Below are 24,237 nucleotides of genomic sequence, written 5' to 3' on the forward strand. Positions count from 1 at the left end.
CCTTTTCACATCCTCCTCCCTCAGACAGACACATCTGTTTCCTACTGATAGCTTTTAATACACATTCCCTTAATGTCTTCTAACAGGAAGTAGAAACCGAGAGAAGTTTGCGATCACCAGCATTTAAAATCCAGCCTGGGAGCCATTCTGTCATTCCAGGGAAAGAGCCAGAAGCAAAAGGTGGCAAACCACTTTTTGACAAGATGCCACCAGTAAATGCGCAGAACAACAACGGTGAAGGTTAGCATAACACTTTTGATCTGATTTCTTGCTTTCATACTTTGTATAGAACAAGTTAGACAGCAAAACATCAAGCGGGGGAGGGGGGAATTCTTCTTCTTCTTCAGCAGCAACAACGACAACATCATCCGCCCCCCCCCCCCCGTAAGATACAGATTCAAAGCAAAATTATAATGATAATATATGGGTAGGCTTCTGAAGTAAACAACATTCGATGCTGTAAAGCACAAATTTATTTGACACTCTTGTAATTTTGAAAGGCAGGTTTCAGTAGTAAAATGTTTGGGGAAGGTGCTTTTGTGATTAAATAAGGGCAAGCAAAAAGAATAACTTTGATTGTTCTCTTTTTGTAAGATAGTTTCCCCAGCTTCAATAGAACACCATGTTAATTTCTTCAAGCACAGGGCATGAATATATATATATATATATATATATATATATATATATATATTCAAAATACCTCTCTAAAACCATGACTGTATAATGAAAGCTGCATTCAATAAAAGGAGGAAAGAAAAAGCTTTCCATCTATTCTTGTTCAGATGATTACCTTAAAATATATTTAATGTTTTTATGATAGAACAGGACAGAATGGTGCCACGTTTTAGTAAAGCTTTCATTGGGTGTAATTTTGATTTATTAAGATTTTGGAAGTGGCATTTAAATGTTAATGCTCAAAACTGCAGATTGCCACAAATTTCAATGTAATTTAAGAACAAAATACAATGCAAGTTTACGTGAGGTACTGAATAGATGCTGTTTGGAATTTCTGAAGAGGAGAGTCAATGCTGGAATTTTACATTGTGTATTTTGAAACCTGCAATGTGTTTGTCAAAAATTATCATTGTGGAGAAGCATCCCAATGTTTCTTTAATATTAATGTTGCATATATATCCAGATACCATATTTCACATCCAAACTAAAGTTTGTTTGGAAACCAGATGTTAAGAACAGAGAAGTTTGATGTCATGGACTAGTTGGTCACAGTGGGAAGTAGGGAGATCAAGAGGCAGAGATGAGTCCGGCTAGTGACTCATCTCCCATGGGTGTCTCCCCATCCTGCTGCGACAAGCTTCCCTCACCCCTGACTCCCAGATCCAGGAGAGAGATGAAATGGGAGGAGCAAAGACAAGCTGCAGGCAGGCGCAGTCTCCAATTGCTGGCAAGAAGCCCCGTAGAGGAGACGACCTAGACGGCTGTGGGGAGGCAGCGTCTTTTAGTCTCGGCAACTGATTTCATGGAGTTATAGGGTTGCCATACATCTGGGGAAACCTGGACATGTCCTCTTTTTGTGGGGCTAACATGCCCATCTGGGCAGATTTTTGGGTTTTAAAGGAAATGTCAGGTTTTGGGGCTCAGGCGGCTTGGGTTTGGGTGGTTCAGGCTGCTCTGTACATTGTGGCCGCTGCCAGCCTGAGCTGAGGAAAGAGGTGCCCAGGCATGACAGCAGCCCCACACACCTCTTTCCCTGGCTTGGACTGGCAGCAGCTCAGGTTGTCCTCTTTTTTGCTCTTCAAGATATGGCAACCCTAATGGAATAGGACCTACAGGGCATGAGTTGCTGTGCACATTAGGCCTGAAACTCAGCTAAGTCTGAAGTTCATGCTTCTCTAATCGAGTTAACTCAAGCTTTGAACTGTGTGATTTACTGACCAGCTTGCTCTGACATTTAAATGCCTCGCGAGATTAAGAGCCTCTTGATGAATTAAATAATTTGGTTAATAATAATAATAATAATTAATAATTAAATGCTTCGTAACTCCCATAGACTTAAATGGGATTGTCTAATGATTAACTTGACAGGTAAGCTCCGTGGAATTCAATGGGTTGGAGGAGAGGTGAGAACCTACAGCCTGCAGGCATAATTAGTCCTCCCCATTTCCCCACAAGGCCATTTTATATATCCTCATTAGAAGGGGTGGGTGGGTTTAACCGCCCCCCCTTCACACCAGTGTCTTGATCAAAGGTAGGCCCTTGTATCTGCCATTTGCTTTAGAAAGCTAGGCAAGCAACTGCCATGCCATGCTGCCCACACTTAAGTATGGCCTCCAGTCAGAACTAGCTTATGTCCCGTTAATTTTAAATGAGATTTAAGCGCTGCAGCCTTGTGGGATTTTTATTCAGGCATTTCAGTATCGATTGCGGGCTTTTAATTACTTCTATGTTGCCTTGAACATTTTATGAGGAGGTGGAGTGTAAATATATGGCCCAACTCTGCGAGCACCATTTCCGTCCGTCTAGAGATGCTATCTTACCTTGAAATACTAGGGGAGGAATTCAACATTGTGCAAAGGTTTTTCCAGATAGAATGATCTCCTCTCTCCTCCGCCCCCCCCCCCAGGTGCTGTTCTGGTGGGTCTCCTGACCCTGCCCCAAAACCAGTTTTCAGGACCTCCTCCAACCGTGTGACGTCACAAGCGTGTTGCGCATGGCATCACCCACACGCGCAGGACACCCACAATGTTGGGCTGAATCTGGTGAGCCTGGTGTCAGGACTCAATGTTTGATTGGTAGCTAAAGGACAGTGTTTTCCTGAGAAAGTGCAGGACGCGGGTGCCACTGTGGGTTAAACCACAGAGCCTAGGACTTGCCGATCAGAAGGTCGGCGGTTCGAATCCCTGCGACGGGGTGAGCTCCCATTGCTCGGTCCCTGCTCCTGCCAACCTAGCAGTTCAAAAGCACGTCAAAGTGCAAGTAGATAAATAGATACCACTTCGGCGGGAAGGTAAACGGCATTTCTGTGTGCTGCTCTGGTTCACCAGAAGCGGCTTAGTCATGCTGGCCACATGACCCGTAAGCTGTACGCTGGCTCCCTTGGCCAATAAAGCGAGATGAGCGCCGCAACCCCAGAGTCGGTCACGACTGGACCTAATGGTCAGGGGTCCCTTTACCTTTACCTTAAAGGACAGTGTTTTCCTGAGCAAGTGGAGTGTGTCATACCCTACAACCAGGTAATGTGACTGTGGAAGCAGTCCGCTCTTAGAGGCCTCAGGTTAGGGGATGTGGGCCTCTTCTGCAAGCATGAGCTTTCAGTGCCTCTTATTTAAGACGTTAAGCGCTGTAAATAAGAATGACAAGAAAATACGATGATGTCTGTTTGATTTGCTCTTATTTATGCACGCCAGTGAAATCTCCACATCAACCTTGATCTCTCATCCTTGAGAGAAGCGCTATCTTTTGGCCTCTGCCAAGCAAACCTTTCGGAAGCAAGGTGACATGAATAAGGAATGAGCAAGATCCTGTCAGAGACGTGCGTGAACTTTACCTTGTTTGCGCATTAACCAGAGCAGCAGGATCCGTGGATATAGGAGCAGAATTTCCATTTAGGGAAAACATACTTTTCTCAGAAATGTGCTCCTTAAAAAGAGATTTTTGTCATGCTTTCCGCAAGTCAGACTCATAAATCAGTGGGCTGAATGGCTCTAACACAGCCTCTTTCATATTTATAACACTTAGGCTGTCAACGGCTAAGAGGTAATAAGCAGGCACATTTTTAGCCAAATGATTTCATATGATGTAGCATGAACGATGAAATGCAACTTGATAACAATCCATTTGTCATTCAGTGACATACCAAACTGGACACTTAAATCACATGATTAAGGATATTTTGACATTTGTATTACTCATCTGTGTTTCTGAGAGAGTTATTAGATGGCCATTGTGCCATGGGGCTGATTCTGCCTCCCCCTTCCAAACTGTCTTCTTTAGTTGCAGCAAATCAAACACCCATTAATTTGGTTTCATATAAATTCTGTTTTGACCTGCCAAAGCTAAGAAGAAACATTCAGGGTTTGTTTTTTGTTTGTCTCTCAGTAATTTAATTCTTACTTCAGAGTACAGACTTTTCTTTCTTTTTCTTTCCATCTTTCCCTTTTTTCTGCCTTCCTAATCCAGAATTTTGAAATGTGAGGCACTTGGGAAATGGGGTCAATGGAAACCCCCAAAGAGAACTAAAAGTCAGTATTTGTTCTCTGGCAGATGGTGTAGCTCTGAGGTTAAAACCCCATTTGAAATTATACAGGAGGGGAAGGCAGAGAAAAACATTGGTTTTTGACCACTAAGAATTCAGTGAAGGGCACATTGGTGTGATTCCCTCCACATCACCGGTACAAAAGGAAACATGTAATTAAAATGAAGCTTTGAAGGTGAGCCTTGCAATAAAAGCAATTGAGAGCCTCTCTGCTCCCCATTCTGTCCATAGGAAAAGCAGAATCGCCCAAATCGAATTCCCACTAGGTAATGATATTCCTAATGCAGCAGGCTGCCAAATGATTATATTAACAAGGCTTGTTGGAACAAATTCTCGCTAATAATGTAAGAACAATACTTAATGATACTGCACTTTCCCTACATGCTCACTTCATATAAGTAGGACACTTCATATACACTTGGCAGAGGCAGATCTGTCTACTTCTGGTCTGTATCACTTTTGCATATCTCAGCCCGTAATTCTATTCTGTTCCTTTTCTGCATTAGTTGGCCTTTTGTAAAAGAAAGAAAAGAGTTCAAAATTCGTATTTTAATGTATATTTTAAATGGCATTTAAATGCATATATTCTCTCATGTTTAAATATTTTGACATGTTAAAAAACTGCTGAGAGCTGCATTGCAGCCATTGGAGAATTGCAGAATGTTTGATACTGAAGTACAAATCCTTGCATCAAGAGGAGCAGACCATGTTGTTTTGTACAAGAATTCATGAAGAACCGACTCCCCGAGCATACCTGAATACATTGGGTTATATGCAACAATCATTCTCAGAGCAAACACATTGAAACTGATAGGTAAAAACTAACTTAGGGACATTTTCTTCTCTGAACAGAAGGGTACAATCCATTATTTTGGGGAGCATTGTTGGGCCACAGACGCCCCATCCCTGAAACTGATAACAGCAATAAAATAGGCTAGCATTGTTGGATTCATATACAAGCAAGGAAGTGTGGGTGGAGACTGTGTTTAAAGCAAGGATATGGTGGTTTTTGAAATGCCACCATGTGGGCTTATAAGCAGAATTGAGATATGTATTGGAGACTCCACAGTTCATAAAACATATGCTCTTGGCAGCAAACAAGAAATGCTCTCAGTAGCTGCAACGGATTGTCTTCTTTCGGCTTTTCAATTTCTTGTCTCTTGCGGCAGCACATGTGAATTAGTTAGTCAGGTGCTTCAGGTGTTAAAGTTGGCTTCTAATAAAAGTACAAGGTGAAGAGTAAGTGCATTTCCTCCTTTCCTACACAAAATTATAAATGCCTTTAGGCCTCTTCCCTTTGGTTTGCAGCCTGTTGTCAATGATGCTGATGCTGGATATTATAGAGCTGGAAAAGGGCAGAGAAAGGGCAGCAAACATTACACACACACACACACACACACACACACACAAACACACATTGCCCTTGTGTCCTGCTTGTGGGATTCCCAGAGGAATCTGGTAGTTCACTGTGAGAACAGGATGCTGGGCCTTTGGTCTCCTCCAGCAAGACTTTTCATATGTTCTTAAGCTACATGATGTGGCGAAAGAAGATTGAAATGATTTTTTTCCTCTCCTTTCCCCATGTACCCCTGCACCTCCTCCGAATGCACTCTGGAACATCAGAGGAAACCCCTGAACATTGTGGAGGAGAGGGAAATTGTCCTGCTTGGCCAGCAGAGACACTTGATGGAATGATCAGAAGAATTCCTTCCAACATTTCCAAGTGTGTTTCTAGTCTGAAATGTCACTGAGTAAAAATGAAATTTCGTGTTTATTATCTTCCAGCACTTTCTGAATCAAGTTTGATCAGATGTTTCCGTTTGTTTCAAGGTCAGCCTTGTAAATGCACCTTGCATTCCAAGTTAAGCCTCCCCACCCCCACCACCATCCAGATTCTTCTCCTTGTTCCTTGTAGCAAAAGCTCTCTAGAATGTACTTTTCTGCATTAAGAACTCTCTCTGTGATCCTACTCTGTTTAGTGGGCTTTGCACAAGACAGAGGCGGATTCAGATTCTGTTAGGAATTCTGTCAGTGATGCACACTGAAAGAAATAAAGCTCAGCTTTGGGGGTAATTATAGAGGATGAAGCTTACGTGGGATGCCAGGGCCTCTAGGCCAAAGTCTCAAGTTGGGAAGGGGTCAGAGGGAACACTTGCGTTTCCCTCGCACAACTCATGAGAAGTGTATTTAAGCAATCTGAGGTGCTGATTCTTCACTTTGTAAATGATCTGTTGCCTGCAGCTGCCCTTTTTAATTCCATATATGGTCCCTTTGATGATTTAGTTGTTAATGCTTGTAATGGAAAAGTATCCTCCATTTAGAGTTTGTAGGTAGTGCGAACAAAATCTCCAGATCTTTGAAATGGTGAAGATTCATGCCAGCGCTCTATGATACATGAACTGGCAGAATGGCCAAATAGAAACTACAGGCAATGTCAGTGTGACTCCCTTCAGAGGATGAGTGAGTGCTCTTGTGATGATTACACTGTCTTCCCAACAAGACGATGACATCAGAGGGACTGCCCATGGCTGAGAGGCTGAAGCAACAGAGTGGAAGGATATAGCTCTCCTTCTCACTTCTACTCACTCACCAATCCCTAAAGAGTGCCTAGTCACTAGACCCAGCTGTTGTGACTGAAACTCATTACTCATCCGTGCCCCTATGTTTCCCTTGCCTTCCCACAGACAACTGAGCACAGAGGTTGGGTATTCCCCTCTGAGCCCAGTGCCAGGCAGACCACTTGAAAGGCCTCCAGAATAAACAGCTCTGGAAATCCAGCTGCTTATCCATGGGGATCCCATCTTTTATGTCCTTAAGCCAAGGGTACTGTGCCTTTTTCAGAGTTCATGGCTGACGGCAGTGAGGCAGACAGGCGGGTGCAATGCTACCCAGTAAGGAGATGCAATGGTGAGGAAAGCTGTGCCAGTTACTCCTCTGTTTACCAGGCAACTTTCAAAGAAGACACTGTGAGTGCACAAAGACTGCCATCCCCATTCCTCTGCAATGCTGTCAGAATTCTCTCTGCAAACTGATGCTGTCACACAATAAAACGGGTGACTATTTCAGCAGTGTCTTGGCATCCCCAGCGCTTCACAGGCAGTCCCCTTCCAGATGTCTTCATGATGGGACACATACAGGAAGGAGGGTACTTGAGTCTGCACTGCCGGCTGTTCCACATCTCTCTAGGAGATTGCATATGCATGAGATTCACATATAACCCTTTAAAAAGCTTGTGTGCGAGAGGGATCTTTTATGTGGGTACCACCCTGTGAATGAATCAAAGGAAGTTCAGAAGTCCAGGAATTTGCATCCAGACCAAAAGCTTAGGTTGAACAAGGAGACACCTGTTTAGTCAGTGGGGTAGAAGCATATTCACTTCAATTCACTTGCATTCGCAACCCTAAAAAAGAGAATAGATTCTTAGAGGAAAGGGAGAAAGGTGGGGATGGAGAGAGAGAGAGAGAGAATCTTTAAAAAAGTGAGGTAAAAGGATGGGAGCACATCAATTTGACATAAAACTCCAGAAGACAGAACAGAGTTTAAAAGTTCTTTATTCAGCGGTTAGATGAGCTCTTGCAACTGTTAACTGAAGGAATTCGGTGCCTTAGGTTTTTGGATGATTTTCAGCTCTTAGACTCACAAGTTTTGCCTTGCAGTTACTCTGAGTAGGATATAATAGTCCCAGCAGGACCTCCAGGAAGGTAGGTTTGTGCCTTGTGAAAGCTTCACTCACATCTCCCTGGGGTGGGATTAGGGGTGGGCAGAGCTGCCCATTTCTGTTCCTTTCAGTTTCTGACTTTACCATTTTAAAGTTCAGCTCTCCACATTTCCCCATCAGTTTGCTTTTAAAAGAAAGTCCTCATGAAATTTCTCTTAATATACACATAAATTTGTATGCCCATCTTTTGTAAACACATGTTTGCAAAGCAATTTGCTCTTACATAACACATTTCTCTATGCTATTTTTCACTAATAGCTGCTTTTCCATACAGGCATTACCCTAGTATATGCATTTTTGAACGCATCACTGAGCTGGAGAACTCCATTGCAAAATTCAGACAGTTTCTTATTTCAAAGAATAGAATGTACTTTGGTGAGTGCATGCATGCGTTTCGAAAAGTATGCATTAGGTAGGTTCACCTAAAGATGTGAACTGAATCAATTTTTTTCCTCAACTCTAAAGGGACCCCTGACCATTAGGTCCAGTCGCGGACGACTCTGGGGTTGTGGTGCTCATCTCGCTTTACTAGAGGGAGCTGGTGTACAGCTTCCGGGTCATATGGCCAGCATGACTAAGCCGCTTCTGGCAAACCAGAGCAGTGCACAGAAACACCCGTTTACCTTCCCGCCAGAGCGGTACCTATTTATCTACTTGCACTTTGATGTGCTTTCGAACTGCTAGGTTGGCAGGAGCTGGGACCGAGCAATGGGAGCTCACCCCATCGTGGGGATTCGAACCGCTGACCTTCTGATCGGCAAGTCCTAGGCTCTGTAGTTTAACCCACAGTGCCACCCGCCTCCATCTCTAGCGTCAACTCTAGGTGGGAGTTAAAATGATGGTTCTTATTTTCCCATTGCATTGTCCTTTCCCACTGAGCAGCTCCCAGTGCTGCTGCAATTCGCATCCTTCCTTGCATATGTAGCTCTCACCTCTTTCTTGCATGATGCTGACTTCCATGCACAGAGGTTACAATACAGATGTGCTTTATGCAGTGTCGGAGACACTGCTTGTGTGGAACCATGTTTGTCACAGTAGGGCTCAAACCTGTGTACTCTGACATTCTCCATGCAGGCCTCATTCCTGGAGCATCATGACTGTTTGTCCAGAGGGTAGGCATTGCTGTTCTCTCATTCCTGATGGTTGCTTGTGCATTGTGCAGAGGCCATGTGTGCATAATGAGAATGCCCAGCTGCCGTGCACCGACCGGTACTTTCTATGAACAATTAGAGAGCATCAGTGGCATGATTGAGGGTTGGCAGCAGAGCTTCCAGGAATGCTTGAGGGAGTGTTGGCATTGGCACATTAGCTTTCGTTTCTGCAGCTATTTTGCTGTTGACCTTGATATTGGTTTGCTATCGGGTTGTGACGTTATGTCTGTGGCAGCCCTGGCATAGCGACTTCCCAGCATACCAAGGATCATAGGATCACTCTATAATTTAGACAATTTGCATACTGTCAGCAAACTGTTAATTGCACACCTCCCCGGCTAATCTCGTTTGCTGCTAACCAGAATCACGGCTGAGGAAGATAATGTATTGAAGTCCGGGAAACAAAGTTGAAATAGAACCTGAACGTTTTCATCTAGTAGAGATGGATGTTGTTAGCTTGTTGAGAGGAAGTGAAGGTTAAGCCTTTTCCTTTTTGAAAAAAACACACACGCCCTCAGTTATGTGGGAGTGTGGCTTCCATCAACCTTGAAATTATACTTGTTTAGAGCATGGAAACTGTAATTGATAAACCGCAGCAGTAAGTACCAGTAGCTAGCTGCTGTTGGATTAACATAATTTGAAAAATGTGAATAGTCATCGACGGAGTTCACCTTGCACTTTTGTTGGCTTTATAACAATGTCACGCCCAGAGTGATTGCTCATTTATCCCAGATTGTGTGCTAGAGGACTTGGATTCTATGCCCTTGCTCCAGGGAATTTATTTCAGCCACAGATAGAAACACGTATTTCCTTAAATCTGACAAGCATTTGGAGAGCTGATGTCGGTACACACATCAGTCCTTGTCACATTGGTAAACAAGATTAGAATTCTTATTTATTACTATTTTAATCCCTCTTGCCAGACATTTTAAGTTGTATGAGAGAGTGTGTGTGTTGTGTATTTTCTGTCTTATTTTATCTCTCCGGGATTTAAGACCCACCTATAACAGATTTATCATTCCCCCCCCCTTCTTTTCTTTTTCACCATTTGGGCCTGTTCCTACCATCCTGGGTGCATCTGTCAACATACAAATCCTTGAGTGAAAAAGAGAAAGACAGTGAAAACCAGGCTACTTTCCCCCCACTCTCAGGTCACAGGGTCTGTGTTCCTCACAGGATAATTGCAGCCTCCTTCCATAAATGTGTGAAAACGCTGCCATCAGGCGCCATGTGATCAATCAGCATGGATCGCTGTCCTTAATTACTTCAGGCTTTAATTGCTTTAATTGACTCAACCAAATATCTAGTGGAGGCAAAGATGAGAAGCAATCTGCATGCTTGATGGCAGCTGGATCATACCTCTAACTTACTTGATGAATCTTAGCTACCGTTCATACGGTTTTAATGCATACTTACTAATTGGGGAACAAAACTGAAGTTTGTTAAGCTTCCTCCCTCCTTCCTTGGAGGGAGAGACAAACAGCTGAGACTTCCCAAAGTGTGACATCAGGGATCCTCAGATCTAGGGGCCAAACAGGGAACCAGGATTCCCTGACTGGTCCTTAAGCCACACACCCTCCTGAGCCACACTGCTCACCCAGACTGGCTTTGCAACCTTCTTGAGTGTTTTTGTGTGGCCCTAGCCCCTTGCCATGGGGTTTCGGACAAAAGCATGGGGGAGCCCCTGGGTTCCTTTAACGGTAAAACCCTTCAGCAGCAGCAGTATTTTGGGGGGCAGGCACAGCTGAATCCATACCCCTCCAGCAACCAATTCCAGACCAATGCCTAACCGCAAACCTTACAAGTTGTGACGATTTGCTATGCGGTAGGTGAAAACCAAGTGGCACACACTAATCAGCCAAATGGCAAAATTCCTACCGGGCCCCTGCCCCAAAGCAGACGACCCCATGACAGGCAATAGCAAGGTCAAGCAAACAGCCTAACATTAGGGAAGGGAGGGTGGGTGATCCGAAGCACGCAGCGAAAGAGGACGTCCGTTGCTGCGTGCCTTGTATTTAACAAATAGGGCTGTCAATCACTAAATGGCAACATCTAAATTTCCCCAGTAACAGCCCACCCCTGCTTACGAGTTGGCCAAACCATCTGCCCAGAAACAGCAAGGTGTCTTGGAATCCCCAACCGCAACACATGCTCTCCGTGATGGAGAACACGCTTTGCAGGGAGTTGGACTAGATGACCCTTAAGGTCCCTTCCAACTCTACAATTTTATGATTCTATTGTTCCATAGTTTATGGAATAAGATGTCAGGAAAACTAAAGGTGGGTAGTGAGAGGTTTGGTAAGAGGCCTCTTATTCCTATTAGTTGTTCATCTCCTTAATGAACCTTCCTTCACTTATTCAAGGATGTGACTCACAAGTTGAGTGCAGAACTATTGAAAACTTGACTTTAAATTGAATATAGGATGATTATATATCATCCTGGAAATATACCAGAGTATGTAACTTTTTTGGGGAAGGGGATAAAATAAATATTGAGGGTGGAATTGTTGTGTGTGCAGAACCAGATCAATCAGTGCAACAGGACTTTTTAGGCAGAGTTAGGTAGTCAAGAATTCTAAATTTTATAAAGGATCCCTCTATTCATGGGGGCGGGGGTGCTAATTCGAGAACTGATAATCATCACCCTATATTTGTTTAGACCTGCCCTGGATTATGTTCCTTGATCATGCTAATACATGACAAAAAGGTGATAGATAATTTAGGGATCCAAATAAAGGCATACTTTGTCACCATCCTGTGTGAAAATAGCATTTACTGGCCTGGGATCCACACCATTGTTTTATTTTAATACTCGGTACTCATTCTTCCTTGTGTATAAAATTAGCTTCACAATAGAATTGGAAAGTGTGGCTGCCCTCTTTGTGGTTAGGGGTAATTATACAGTCAACTCACTAGGTGGCACTTGACTTAGTTGTATTTGCTGGAGGCAGGCATTCCCTATGTCACCTCTGTTTTTGCTAGAGAGAGACAATAAAGTTTTTTGTCTAACTTTCTGACTGGTTTGTCTCTAAGCTTTTCATGATATCCTCAATGCTTAAAAGAAATGTACTAATGTATGCTCCTGTCTAGAAGCTACATTTTCTAACTTAGAAGATACACTTGTATGTATGCACGAAACTGCCACCACCACCCTGATCCAGACATTTGGCTAGACTTACACAAATTGTCTTCCCTCCAAATTCCAAAAATGTCTCACCTGATCAGGGTGCTCCCAATAATACAGTACAGGCAAAACTTAGGATGACAGCTTTGGGATGTGTGGAATTCCTGTGAGGAGCTTCACTCCTTTTTTCAAAACCCTATCAACATTCCTCAGATGTTTTGACTGATGACCCTTCCTCCAAATTCAATTCATATTTCACAGTAAGCAGAGTTTCACTGGTGAATCTATTATCAACCTCACAGGCTTGGGAATAGAGAGTCGTGATGCAGAGGTGACCAGGGGGGAAAAATGCACTCATGGCTACTTCGCTTTGAACTTGACACTTTGAGCAAGTTGTGGGACTGAGTTTTGGCTCAGGTTAAAAATTAAAAAACCCTGTTCCAGTCAGGGTCAATTTCATTTTAAAATAATAATATCAATTTTGTTGAAAGTTTTTTTTAACATATTAAACATGAAAATTCAAACTCATAAGAAAATACAAAACAGAAAGCAGATAGGGAAAAAGGGAATAAAAAGCCTTTTTAGTTATTCTTTAATTATCACATTTATGTCATGCATATCATATAATTCCTAGAAAGAAAGGCAGACTCCCGCAGCTCTCACTTGGCTGCCTACCTCTTCTCCCAGTGCTTTTTTTCATGCACATCCCCAGAGTTTAATGTGCTACTTCCTAAAAAATATGGACCTCTTGGTTTAAAGGAAACATTTCCCTCACAAAATAACCTGCTGTATAACCTCCATTAAATAAATGCTAATCCAAAGCATATATATTGTTTGGTAGAATAGGAGTTTAAAATAATAATAAAAATTCCCTCAAAAAATAACTTGGTATGCATAAATTAAGGGGAAAGGGGTAGAAATGTTAATCCAAAGCATTGTGGGGTTGTTCCTATTTTGGTAGGATAATTGGAGTTCTTGTTTTATATAGGGGAGAAAACACTTAAGGAGGAATGACTAGAGGGTTAGGTAAGTGAAACTTTGATTGACTGAACAAGTGCTTATGCCATGCATAGAGATATGACAAAAGGACACTCTAAGATGGCCTTTACTAACAGGTTCCTAGAGCTAGTAGTCGACTCAGGCACTGGCTCATCAGGCCTCAGCCCCTAAAAATAGGTGCCAAGTGCCATGTTCTGCATGCAGGGCTAAAATAAAACCAGCTGTCTCAATCCACTCGCTTGAGAGAAGGGAGAGGTGTGTGCTTCAGTGGAGCTGGTCTCCACTAGACTCTGTATTCAGGGGACTGGGAACTTTGTCTCACAAAGAAAACCAAGCAAAACCAAGTCTGTGTGGAGAGGACTATAAAGATTTTTCAGTGACAAAGAGGCTGCGGTTCTCTCACAGAGTTCTGAAGATTAGGAAAGGTAAGTGGGTTGGGCATTATTCTCTGTGTTCGTGTGAGTTGGGAGCAAGGCATTCCTGTGTGAGCGATGAACAGAAACTGCTTCCCTCTCAAGACATGGGTTTTATGTGGAGATTATAGATACAGCATGGCATTTATTGATACAGGGCTGTGAGGGAGCAAGAACACATGAGTTGCATTTAAATGTTATTTTAGAATCAACAACAGCAGCAAAATGGCTAATACTTGGAATCTCACACCACTCTCTCAACCTGTGGCAGTCACTGGCTTTGCTTTGTTAGTTTGTGCGGACTTCTAGCTGAGCTGCTGTGGACTGGTCAGGTTTGTGCACGCAAACATCACACACACTGATATATTGGCTATACACCACATGGATACATTTTCAGCACCTAATCATAATGATTGCAGCTGGAGATCAAACCCCAAACTGCAAGATTGCACTCCCAATTCCACTTCGTTGGACGTAAACCTTGGTTTGATCTGAACAAACCCCATTGAAGTTAATAGCACCCGCTGCACGAAAATCTCTCTCTCTAATTCCTGAGTGCATCAGCATTTTTTAATTAAAACAGCAATCGTCATTTTCATAGCAGCTCAAGTACATCATAATATTTAACACAGCCTTCCTGAACCTGATGCATTCCACATGTTTTGAAGCACAATTCTCTGACCTTTGCTGTCAGGGGCTGACAGGAGGGGACGTCCAAAACATCTGGAGGGCACAAAGGTTTTGTTGTAAAGAGATAGCACACCATCTAAAGGTAGCATTTATGACACTGTGCAAATGTAGGATTGACGTGAGAACTGAAATTGCCATGGATGTTTAAAATCACCAGGTGGAATTCAGTGCAAGAGGAATTCAGTGTGGTGGGAAATGAGGCCCTCCCCTCATGCTCCCCTGAGCCTGTTCTTGGGGTGTCCCTAACGCCCGGAGCAGATTTAAGGGTTGTGGGGGTATCCAGGTGGGTGCGATGGGGGGGGGTGTTCTTGTTGTGTGAGCGGACCTCACTTCATGCATTCAACAACTTAAGGCAAGAACACAGAAAGGGGTCTAGAAGCAAAACTAGTAATTAAGAATAAGAAATACAGATAGTTTAAACAGTTTATCTTTTTAGCTTGCTTTTGTATAGTGTGTATGATGTCTGAAAAGTTTTGAACAGATCTTAGAAAATAGCACTGAAACTAGCAGAAGTTTTATACAGCACTGAGTACAATAACTTTTCAAATGGCATATATGGTTAGTGTTAATTTGTTTCTGGTTACATTGTCACGACAGTAATTATTGCACTGGTATCTTCTCTTGTTGGAAAGATTGGCTAGTAATACTCCCAAGTATTTCATGCTAGGTAGGTGCTTTGTTTTTGGTTCTTTTGCCTCCTAATTATTTATTTCAATGGTGAGCTAATACGATAGGGTATTAGATTACACATGACTTGTTCCTTCAGTGAGATCACCGCCCCTAATTGTGCCATGTTGGCTAATAAGTTCACAAGGTATTCAGAAGCAATCCTCGCGCAGCCTGCCCCATTACTCCAGCATGTATTTAAGGACCATTACCAAGCTGCAATCTTTATAAAAATAGACATGCTGAAAATAAAGAGGCATGTCCCTCTATCGCTAATATAAACCAACAGCTTAGTGCTTTACAATTAGCACTGTGGTGAAGATCTAGGGATTCTGACTGAAATGTTTGTGGTATTAATAGGCATTGGGTTGCTTTTCCCTACCTCCCTTACCCCCAAGAGCATTCCACTTGGGCTTCAAAGTTTAATTAAACCTGAAGTTATTGCTTGTTGAACCTAGCATTCAACACAACTTCCCAAAAGAATTATTTGTTTTTCATTCCAAAATCATATCTACGCTGACTTCAGCGTATGGTGTTAGTATGCTCACACACACAGCCAGCTCAGCCCAAAATGGCACAGTCAACGTGCAATGACTGCAGAAAAATGGCTGTGCAACTGTGCAATTAGTCCTTCTTTTTCACCATAAGCATAGCTCAAGACAACTGATCTAACAACTTTTCTACTTCTTGATATTTTGCACTGATATTCTGGCCTGAAATTGAATTTTTAAAACCAGGATGATGGAAATAAACAGGAAGGTAAAGTATTGGTTGTGGTAGAATAACCTTCAGCGGTGGAGATAACTCCTTGCACCAGCACTACCAACACTTTCAAAGTGCTTTCTCTCCCTGCTGAAGTAGGGAGTGGTCCAGCCTTCTCTGTTTCAGCAAGGAGAGCTTTTGAGATCGGACCCTCAAGGTGTCCCTGTTTTCCAGGGACAGGCCTGGATTTACAGAAGCCATCCTGGTTTCTGATTTGATCCTGGAATGTCCTGCTTTTCCTTAGAACATCCTTATTTTCATCAGAGAAATGTTGGAGGGTATGTGAGAGTGAGGATTGCACTCTCCCCATTTTTTAAGTGTGTGTGAGGGAGAATCTCTGAGAGGGGGGGGGAGGGAGAGAGAGGGAGAGAGAGAGAGAGAGAGAGAGAGGGAGATTATGTGCACATGAATGAATATGTGCAGGCCACACCTACCACAAGCTTCTAACATTAAGTTTCCCACTTCTGCTTTAATAGTTCTTTCACATGCCTCTCATTTAGGTTCTTCTTACTCTCCCAATATCTTTCAAGTTATGTTCCCACATTGTCTAGTAGGCGCTTATCTCTTTGCCGCCACCATCTCCAGCCCTCCAAAATTTAGCATTGTTGACCATCCATGTTATATCTGAGGTTCATCTTTACTTCTGAACTTCTAAGGCCAGCTGAGGTCCTAACCAACTTCAAGACTGCTGCCTCAGGATTGCACTGAAGATACAGATTCAAGTTCATCCTGGGGCAGATTATTTTGGACTGCAAGTCTATCTGCAGCTTTCGGTTTAATCAAGCAGTGCCTTGGCATCATTCGATGTCTGACATTCAAACAAGTTATGTTGTTTTCTTCTCTCCTTATCACTTAAACACTTAATGTCCAATTAGCCAGGGATGAAAAGGTATGTGTACTTTGGAGGATGCTAAAATTAGATGAACAAGTAGTTCCTGACTATTTTGAATAGATCCAGGAAAGGGACAAACAGGAAAACAGTTTCCAGTGTAGTGCTGAGAAACTCCAAGGATTTACACTTTTTGTTAAGTTGTGGGTGAACATATCAGACGACACAGTGATTCTTCAAACAGCTCTTGTTTATTCAGAGGCCACAACAGAACTGAACTGAAGGGTTCAGTCAGCCTGCATATAATAGAGCTCCAGTACAACGTAACTGTAACAATTTTCTAAAACTATCCAATCACTGAACGTCACTTTCAAACCCTTATTTGCATAACTATCTACAGTATCCCCCTGCTGGCCCAGGGTGAGAACTTCAGTACATAACATCTGAATCTGTTCTAGGTGTTCCCCTAACCTTCCAGAGCAGATGGGGCATGTGCAAGCGGAGGACAGCGGACGTCCTGCTGCACAAACACAAATCCTTACACTGGTAGGATGGTTACTCGGTGCTACATTAGATACAAACCTTGCTTTAGTACTTAATGGGGGTGGGGGGACCTGTGAATTGGGAAAGCTGCCATGGCTTTTCTGCAGTGAGCTGTGAGAATGCACAATAAGTGCAGGGTCAAAGGGTTGCAGCCATGATAATCTCAACCCATACATCAGGGGTGGGCAATGTGTGGTTCCGGGCCTATATGCAGCTCTCTGACTAATTTTTAAAGCCCTCTGCAAACTATCAGTTTGTGATGAAAGGCTCTGTTGCAAAAATCAGTACACTGTCCCAACATACGCTTGGCTGCAGGCTACACATTCCTAAGGCTTGGCAGAGCTCTACAATATATGGCTAGGTGTAAACTTACCACTCACAGGTCCTTATAATATCAGTGGAAACAGTTGGTCCTGGGAAGTATTAACCACTTTCAATTATAACCTGCGGATTGTCATCAGTTCAGTTTTAACTTTAATTCTAATTTATTTGAATTAATTTTAGGATGCATTTTAATCGATTGATTGCTTGTTTCTATGCATATTGCATTATTTATATGATGTTAGCCACTCTGAGCCCAGCTCTTGCTAGGGAGGGCGGGGTACAAATAAAAATTTATTATTACAGTGGTACCTCTGGTTGCAAACAGGATCCGTTCCGGAGGCCCGTTTGCAACCTGAAAAGAATGCAACCCGTGTCTGCGCATGCGCGGATCACAATTTGCCGCTTCTTCGCATGCGCATGGTGTCATTTTGCGCATGTGTGCATACGCAAGCGGTGAAACCCGGAAGTAACCCTTTCCGGTACTTCCGGGTCGTCACAGGATACAACCTGAAAATGCGCAACCTGAAGCAAACGTAACATGAGGTATGACTGTATTATTATTATTATTATTATTATTATTATTATTATTATTATTAGTTGTTTCAACACTTGACATGCCCCCTAGTCTCAGCACCAGGCAAGCAAGTGGGCACCTTATGAGTACAAAAAGTTTGCACCATCTGTTCCTGCTGGTGCAGTCATCTCTGCATCCTTGGAGATAGAGATGGAGGCAATGGGACAACTTGAATCCAGATCTACCCTTAGATGCCTCCTCCCTGAAAGCCACGGGCAAACACCAAGGCCACCACACTTATGTTATGCTAATGGTATCTGATGGCCCAGAGGTGGGTCACTCTTCTGCTTAGCCCTGTCCCCAAATCCAATTCTCTGCTTCCCAAGCCATAAGGGCCCTCCCAGCATTCCTCTAGGGCTTTCCTCTGCATCAGGCTCCTCCAGCTCCCCAATCTCCTCCCACACCTGCTGCTCATCTGACCACTCTCTCCAAAATGTCTCCATGTCTCTTGACATGGGCCAATTCATGTGATAAGAAGTCAGTGCTTTAGATATTCAAATGCCAATCTGTAGAGAGCTCTAATTGTTATGATTTGAATTGTGCTATAAAACAGACCAGGAGCCAGTTAGTTGGTTTTAAAACACCAATATCTTTTCTTTCCAGACTGTTGAAGTCAATTGTCTAGTGACTGCATTTGTATTTTGTATTTCTTTTTATTAAAAAAAAAGTAAATACCACAAAAAACATAAAAACCATATTCAAGACATAAGTAAATGTCACAAACAAAGGTTTTCAAAACCTAAGTAGAGAAACCGCACCAACCTTACACATATTGCATTATTATCCCAAAAACTGGCTGTATTTTGACCTAATTGAAGTTTCCAGGTATTCTTCAAAGGCAGCCTTGCATACAACACTTTGCAGCACTCTAACAGGGATGTTAGTTTAAGGCCGCAACAAAGTAGTCATTCCCAATTTTACTATGCCATTTGGTGGTGGTGAATTGGGAAGACAGGTCTTCAGTTGGGGTGGTGGTGTGGGGGATATTTAAAGGCCAGCAAAGCATTAAAAAAAAAAAGGCAGCGTACGATAAAATCATTAAAACACCATAAAGCTATAAAACACAGAACAAATGACTAGCACTGAATCAAATTAATTCCCTAAAAATGCTTGGAGAAACAAAAATGTTTTCAGTAGGTGATGAAATATCAGAATTAGCAGCGCCTGCTGGAATTTAATAGGAAGAGTGTTCCAAATTGCTGGTGCCAGTTTGCTGAGAGCCTTGGCTTGCATGGAAAACAAGAGAGCATAAAATAAGTGTGAGACAGAGGACTTCTCCAGGTGATCCCAGCAATCTGGCCAGTGTATAAGAGACAAGGTGATCCTTCAGGCAACTGGCTCCTAGGGTGTTTTAAGGGCTTTTATGCACTTTCGGTAATACCTTGAATACTTTAGATACATGTGATAAAAGCAAAGATGGCGGCTATCTCCTTTTCCTCATTAAAAAAAACAATGGCTGAAAAATGTACTTTGGATGCCACTTACAGTGACATTATTCCAGGTGTGTGCATTAGTTTTACCATATGTTTATTAATTTTCAAAAATACAACTGCAAAAAGTCAACAAGGTGCACAAATCAATCAAAGGAGGAAAGCAACAACCATAGCTGTAACCATAACTGTAACTGAGTGAAGTTCAGAAGTGGTTTAGATATTCATCATCTTCATCTTCACAGCTGTCTTGTTGGGGGAGCTGCCTTTGCTCACAGCCGTAGTCAACATACACCCAGCTATCTGAAAAATTTACTCCCCAACCTTGAAATTGCCTCCAAATTCAGAGGTTCAAAATCTTTTGCACACGCATACAGTCATGCTCACACACATTGGAAGAGTTTGTTTTTGCAAACCTTTGGCCCACTTGTAGACTGAGTGATTGATTTAGCAACATGTCATTTCATTAAAAAGTCTCTAAGTAGTTTGCGTAAAATGCTATAAAATAGCCATGAAAGATTTCAATAAAAACAAAAAAATATAAATGAAACCAGTGGTTTTAAAAATGTACAAAATAAATTTTAAAAGACATGTCTAGGTAGGCTAGTTGCTACCAGAGTGTGACAGGCTATCCTCTGTCCAAAGAGCTAAAGTTGCTAAAGTTTACAAGATACTGTGGCTTTAGGGTCATCTGGGGTCATGCCAACCTGATATATAATTGGGGGAAATTAGAAATGTTAGCGTAGAATACGGTATGGAAACACCAGGTGCCCTATGGTATTCATTTAGTTCCCTGCTCATCCAGGCAGATGGAACAGATCGCCCCATATCCATTCTTTGTTTTGTTTTCCACAAGTTTTAAAAATAGTTGTGTTAACGGGGAAAGGAATATGACCTTATGAATAATGAAAGCTGAAAATAAAAGAAGTGATTTATTTTTTCACCCTGGGTATGTGCTATAAGCTGTTCAGCATCCATGTTATATGAGTCCTTGAGTCCTTCTCTCACATCCACCCCTCCCCCACCTTGGATGCGTATCATTTTCCACAGAGCGTCTTTGAAATATCTCCCTCGGCTTACTGGATTTGTCCAAGAAAGTTGTAATTGCCTTGTCTGTCCCAAATTGAGCTGCGTCAATTTTACTTAAAAGGATTTTTAAAAAGACAAACGTTTGGTTTGAGCCGATAATCTGACCTGTCATAAAACTGATCCTAAAACGGTTTATTTTGGGAGATTGCTGCGCTAGTTGCGCATCAAATGCCACCATACTGAGAAGCCTTCCTCACATTCTGTCTGCCTGTGAGTTGTGCTCTAAAATTGTTGGTTGCATATTTAAATGTGTGGGACCTCACGGGGATCCTAGTTTTAAATAGAAAGGTTGTGCTGGAAGAGAAGCTTAACTGATGATGAAGAAGGCGCCTGAATTTAATCATCAGGGAAATTTGTATTTTTGTTTGCCTGATACATGATACTTTTGCCCCATGACACTTTTTTGAGGATACACAAGCAAACCTGGGAGTGTACAAGAGAGAACAAAATCAGAAAGACTAAGGCCTGGTCCTGGATAAGGGGCTATAGGTACACACAGGTCCCTCTCACATGAATAAACTGATGGAAACAGTCCTCCCACCAAACACACAATAACTTACACAAAGGTCACCTATCCTACACCATTCCTTAAGTTTGCTCACATGCAGAATGCTTTTTACGTTACTCCCTCTACATTGTCTCTCCTCTCTGAAATATACTCAGAGTCGCGTGTGGATTTCATGCTCTTTATTCAGCTCATACTAGCGAGGAATGGAAGTTTTCCCAAACTCTCTGCTTTATATACATTATTTACACAATGGGCCCCATGTGATTGGCTAATTCCGGGATTCTCTTGTAGGCCAATCAGGTTGCGGATTCACTTCCACCTGGAGCAGATTGGGTGGTTCATGCGGACCAATCAGACTGCTGCATTCTGAATCCTATTGTTCTATTGCATTCTGAATCCTATTGTTCAGACTGCTGCATTCTGAATCCTATTGTTCTAGGACCAATCAGACTGCTGCATTTTGGATCCTATTCAACTCAGTACATAACACTCTCTCTAGTTCCTGTCATGTGTTTATTATGGGAAGGAGCATCTGGCACTGGAAAGGGAAGCACTGGACTATGGCACCAGCCAGTCCTCAGCATTGTGCAGCTCCCTGTCTCCCAATGCCCACATATTGAGCATGGCTTTCTAAGCTGAGGAGACCAGCATGCATAGATTTCTAGTTGACCTGGAAGCATGCACAATCAGGCTTCCAGATCCCACAGAAGGCCTACTCTCAGTGCTATTTTCTACAAAAAGAGGTGCCGGAACTCACCATGAGCACCATCCTCATTGAATAGCAATGGCGCCCACCTTAGAGGTGCCAGAACTGAGTTCCGGCTGGAAAAAAGCCCTGCCTACTCTGCCCCTTCCAATCCTTGTGTGATTAGGACATGAAGCAGGCTTTTCTGTTGACTTCCCTTGCCTCTTGTTCCTCCCTGGTTGCATGTGTATATGTATGTATATATGCAGGTTTGATGGGAGAGCTGCATATTCCTGCATTGCAGGGGGTTGGGCTAGATCAGGAATAGGCAAACTCGGCCCTCCAGATGTTTTGAGTCTACAATTCCCACCATCCCTGACCACTGGTCCTGTTAGCTAGGGATGATGGGAGTTGTAGTCCCTAAACATCTGGAGGGCCGAGTTTGCCTGTGCCTGGACTAGATGATCCTCAGGGTCTCTTCCAGCTCTATGATTGTATGTATAAATGCATAAACATATGCTTTGTATTACAGTGGTGCCTCGCAAGACAAAATTAATTCGTTCCGCGAGTTTTGTCGTCTTGCGATTTTTTTCGTCTTGCGAAGCACGGTGTCGGAAAAGTTTTGGAAAAGCTTCAAAAATCACCAAAGTCTTCAAAAATCTCAAAAAAGGCTACCACACCAGGTGCTATGAGTTGCTCCTCGAAGTCAAGTCGCAACTGTATTAACGGTGTTAAGAAAAAGGAAACAAACTTGCAAGACGTTTCCATCTTGCGAAGCAAGCCCATAGGGAAAATCGTCTTGCGAAGCAGCTCAAAAAACAAAAAACCCTTTCATCTTGCGAGTTTTCCGTCTTGCGAGGCATTCGTCTTGCGAGGTACCACTGTATCAGGGATGGGCAAATCTGTCAATTTCTGCTTCTTTCAGTTCCCCGTTTTTCCACTCTTTAAAAACTGATGTTTCTGATCAGTTTCCTCTTTTTCTTTAAGTCCTTGTGAAAATTAATTGTGAAACTCAGCTGCATTAGCAAAGAAAAAGCGTTTTATATGCGTAGCAACACTGTGACACCAGATGACGCTATGGAGGTCCGTCTTCCACCAACATGATTTCCCACTTTGAGGTTTACAATGCTTTTTTGGTGTGTCTAGATCCAGCCAGGATTTTGGAGTGAATGTACCTGTGCTTGTATGCATTTTTCCCTGTTATACACATTTTTGCAAAGCAATTTCCTTAGTATAATGCATTTTTGTTATGCTATGGTTGCTAACATATGCATTTTTATGCACACTTTGGCCCAGCATGTGCATTTGTGTAACATTACTTGACTGGAGAAGTGCCATGCAAAATTCATGAGTTTCAAAGGATGGTAGTGTTTTGGTTTTTGTATTTTTGTATATTTAATTTTTTGGAAGGTGCAAATTAGGGAGGTTCACCTTTAACCGTGAGCTCATTTCTTCCCTTATCACTATGCATTATGTACATAATTAAATTATGGAGGTGAAGGTGAAAACTTGGTGAGAGAATATGCACTCCCTGCCAAGATTCATTTGCTCAGCGTTATTTCCCACCAACTTCCATGGACAGATGGCAGACTAAGGCCACTGTGTCCAAGGCTGAGTTTTCTAATCTCACAGCCACATGAGCAAATGTGTTGCGATTTGGCCACCGTCAAAAAGAAATCTTTTTGTTTAGTGGGGTGGGGTAAAGTTTTCAGACACAAATAAATATTGCCTTTCACTGTGCTGCAATAATGGAAACATTCAACTTCTGGCAGGGAACGGAATTGGCGCAAAGCCCAATAGGTACGTGTTTTGCTTTCCATACAAACAGTTTTGTAGTTTTAATCTTCACTTGCTCATGTGGCACCTTTTAGAGGATTTTTGGCAGTAAGTTTGATTGTGTTATAGGAGGTTCAGAGGTTCAAAGCAGCCTTCTATTTTTAATCTGCCAGGGGAGTTTAATTCCCATTCTTTCATGCCTTATAAGTGCTGCAAAGATAATTACTTAAGTGATATTCCCAGCACATGTTTTTTGCTCTGGCTTTAAAGAGGTGAAGCAGAGCACACCTTATATGACACAAACTGCTATCAAAACACAGCAACATACCCTCCAAGTGTCCCTATTTTCCAGGTACGGTCCTGGAATTACCAAAAGCCATTCTGGCTCCTGATTTGATCCTGGAATGTCCCTAATTTCCCTGCCAGTACTGCTGCCACCGAACTCGGGGAGAAGGACGAGCCACTGCTTTTCTCGAGCAGGGCCAGCAGTGGCAATAACAGCTGTGAGGGAACATCCCATGGCCTTTCCATGGCTGCCACTGTTGGCCTCCACCATTGGGCAGCTTGTAGCAGAGAACAGGCGAAGAGAAGGAGAGGCTGCTACCATCAAAGCCCAACCCAATGTGACACACTGGCTCTGAGGGGCAGGCAGAGGCCACCTTGGGTGGGGGGAGTGGAGCGAAGCGCAAGGAGTCTTGATTTCTTTAAAAAGTGCTTTGTGCCCCCACATCTAATCCTGCCCC

General features: G+C 42.7%; 1 protein-coding gene across 3 annotated transcripts in view; it reads left to right on the plus strand.

Annotated features, from left to right (window-relative positions):
• The first annotated feature begins 123 nt into the window (after nt 1-123).
• The window catches only part of XIRP2 (xin actin binding repeat containing 2), a 95,480-nt gene continuing 71,366 nt past the window's right edge, over nt 124-24,237 (plus strand). The window contains exon 1 of one of the 3 annotated variants that reach the window (XM_028747680.2): nt 124-240. In XM_028747680.2, coding sequence (XP_028603513.2) covers nt 204-240 — 37 coding nt within the window. In that variant the 5' untranslated portion in view covers nt 124-203. Of the gene's footprint in view, nt 241-13,496; nt 13,631-24,237 lie in introns of those variants that run through there. The other 2 variants (XM_077936938.1, XM_028747690.2) reach the window with 2 other exon arrangements.

This window comes from Podarcis muralis, chromosome 1 (genome assembly GCF_964188315.1).
Source record: "Podarcis muralis chromosome 1, rPodMur119.hap1.1, whole genome shotgun sequence".
Classification (NCBI taxonomy): domain Eukaryota; kingdom Metazoa; phylum Chordata; class Lepidosauria; order Squamata; family Lacertidae; genus Podarcis; species Podarcis muralis.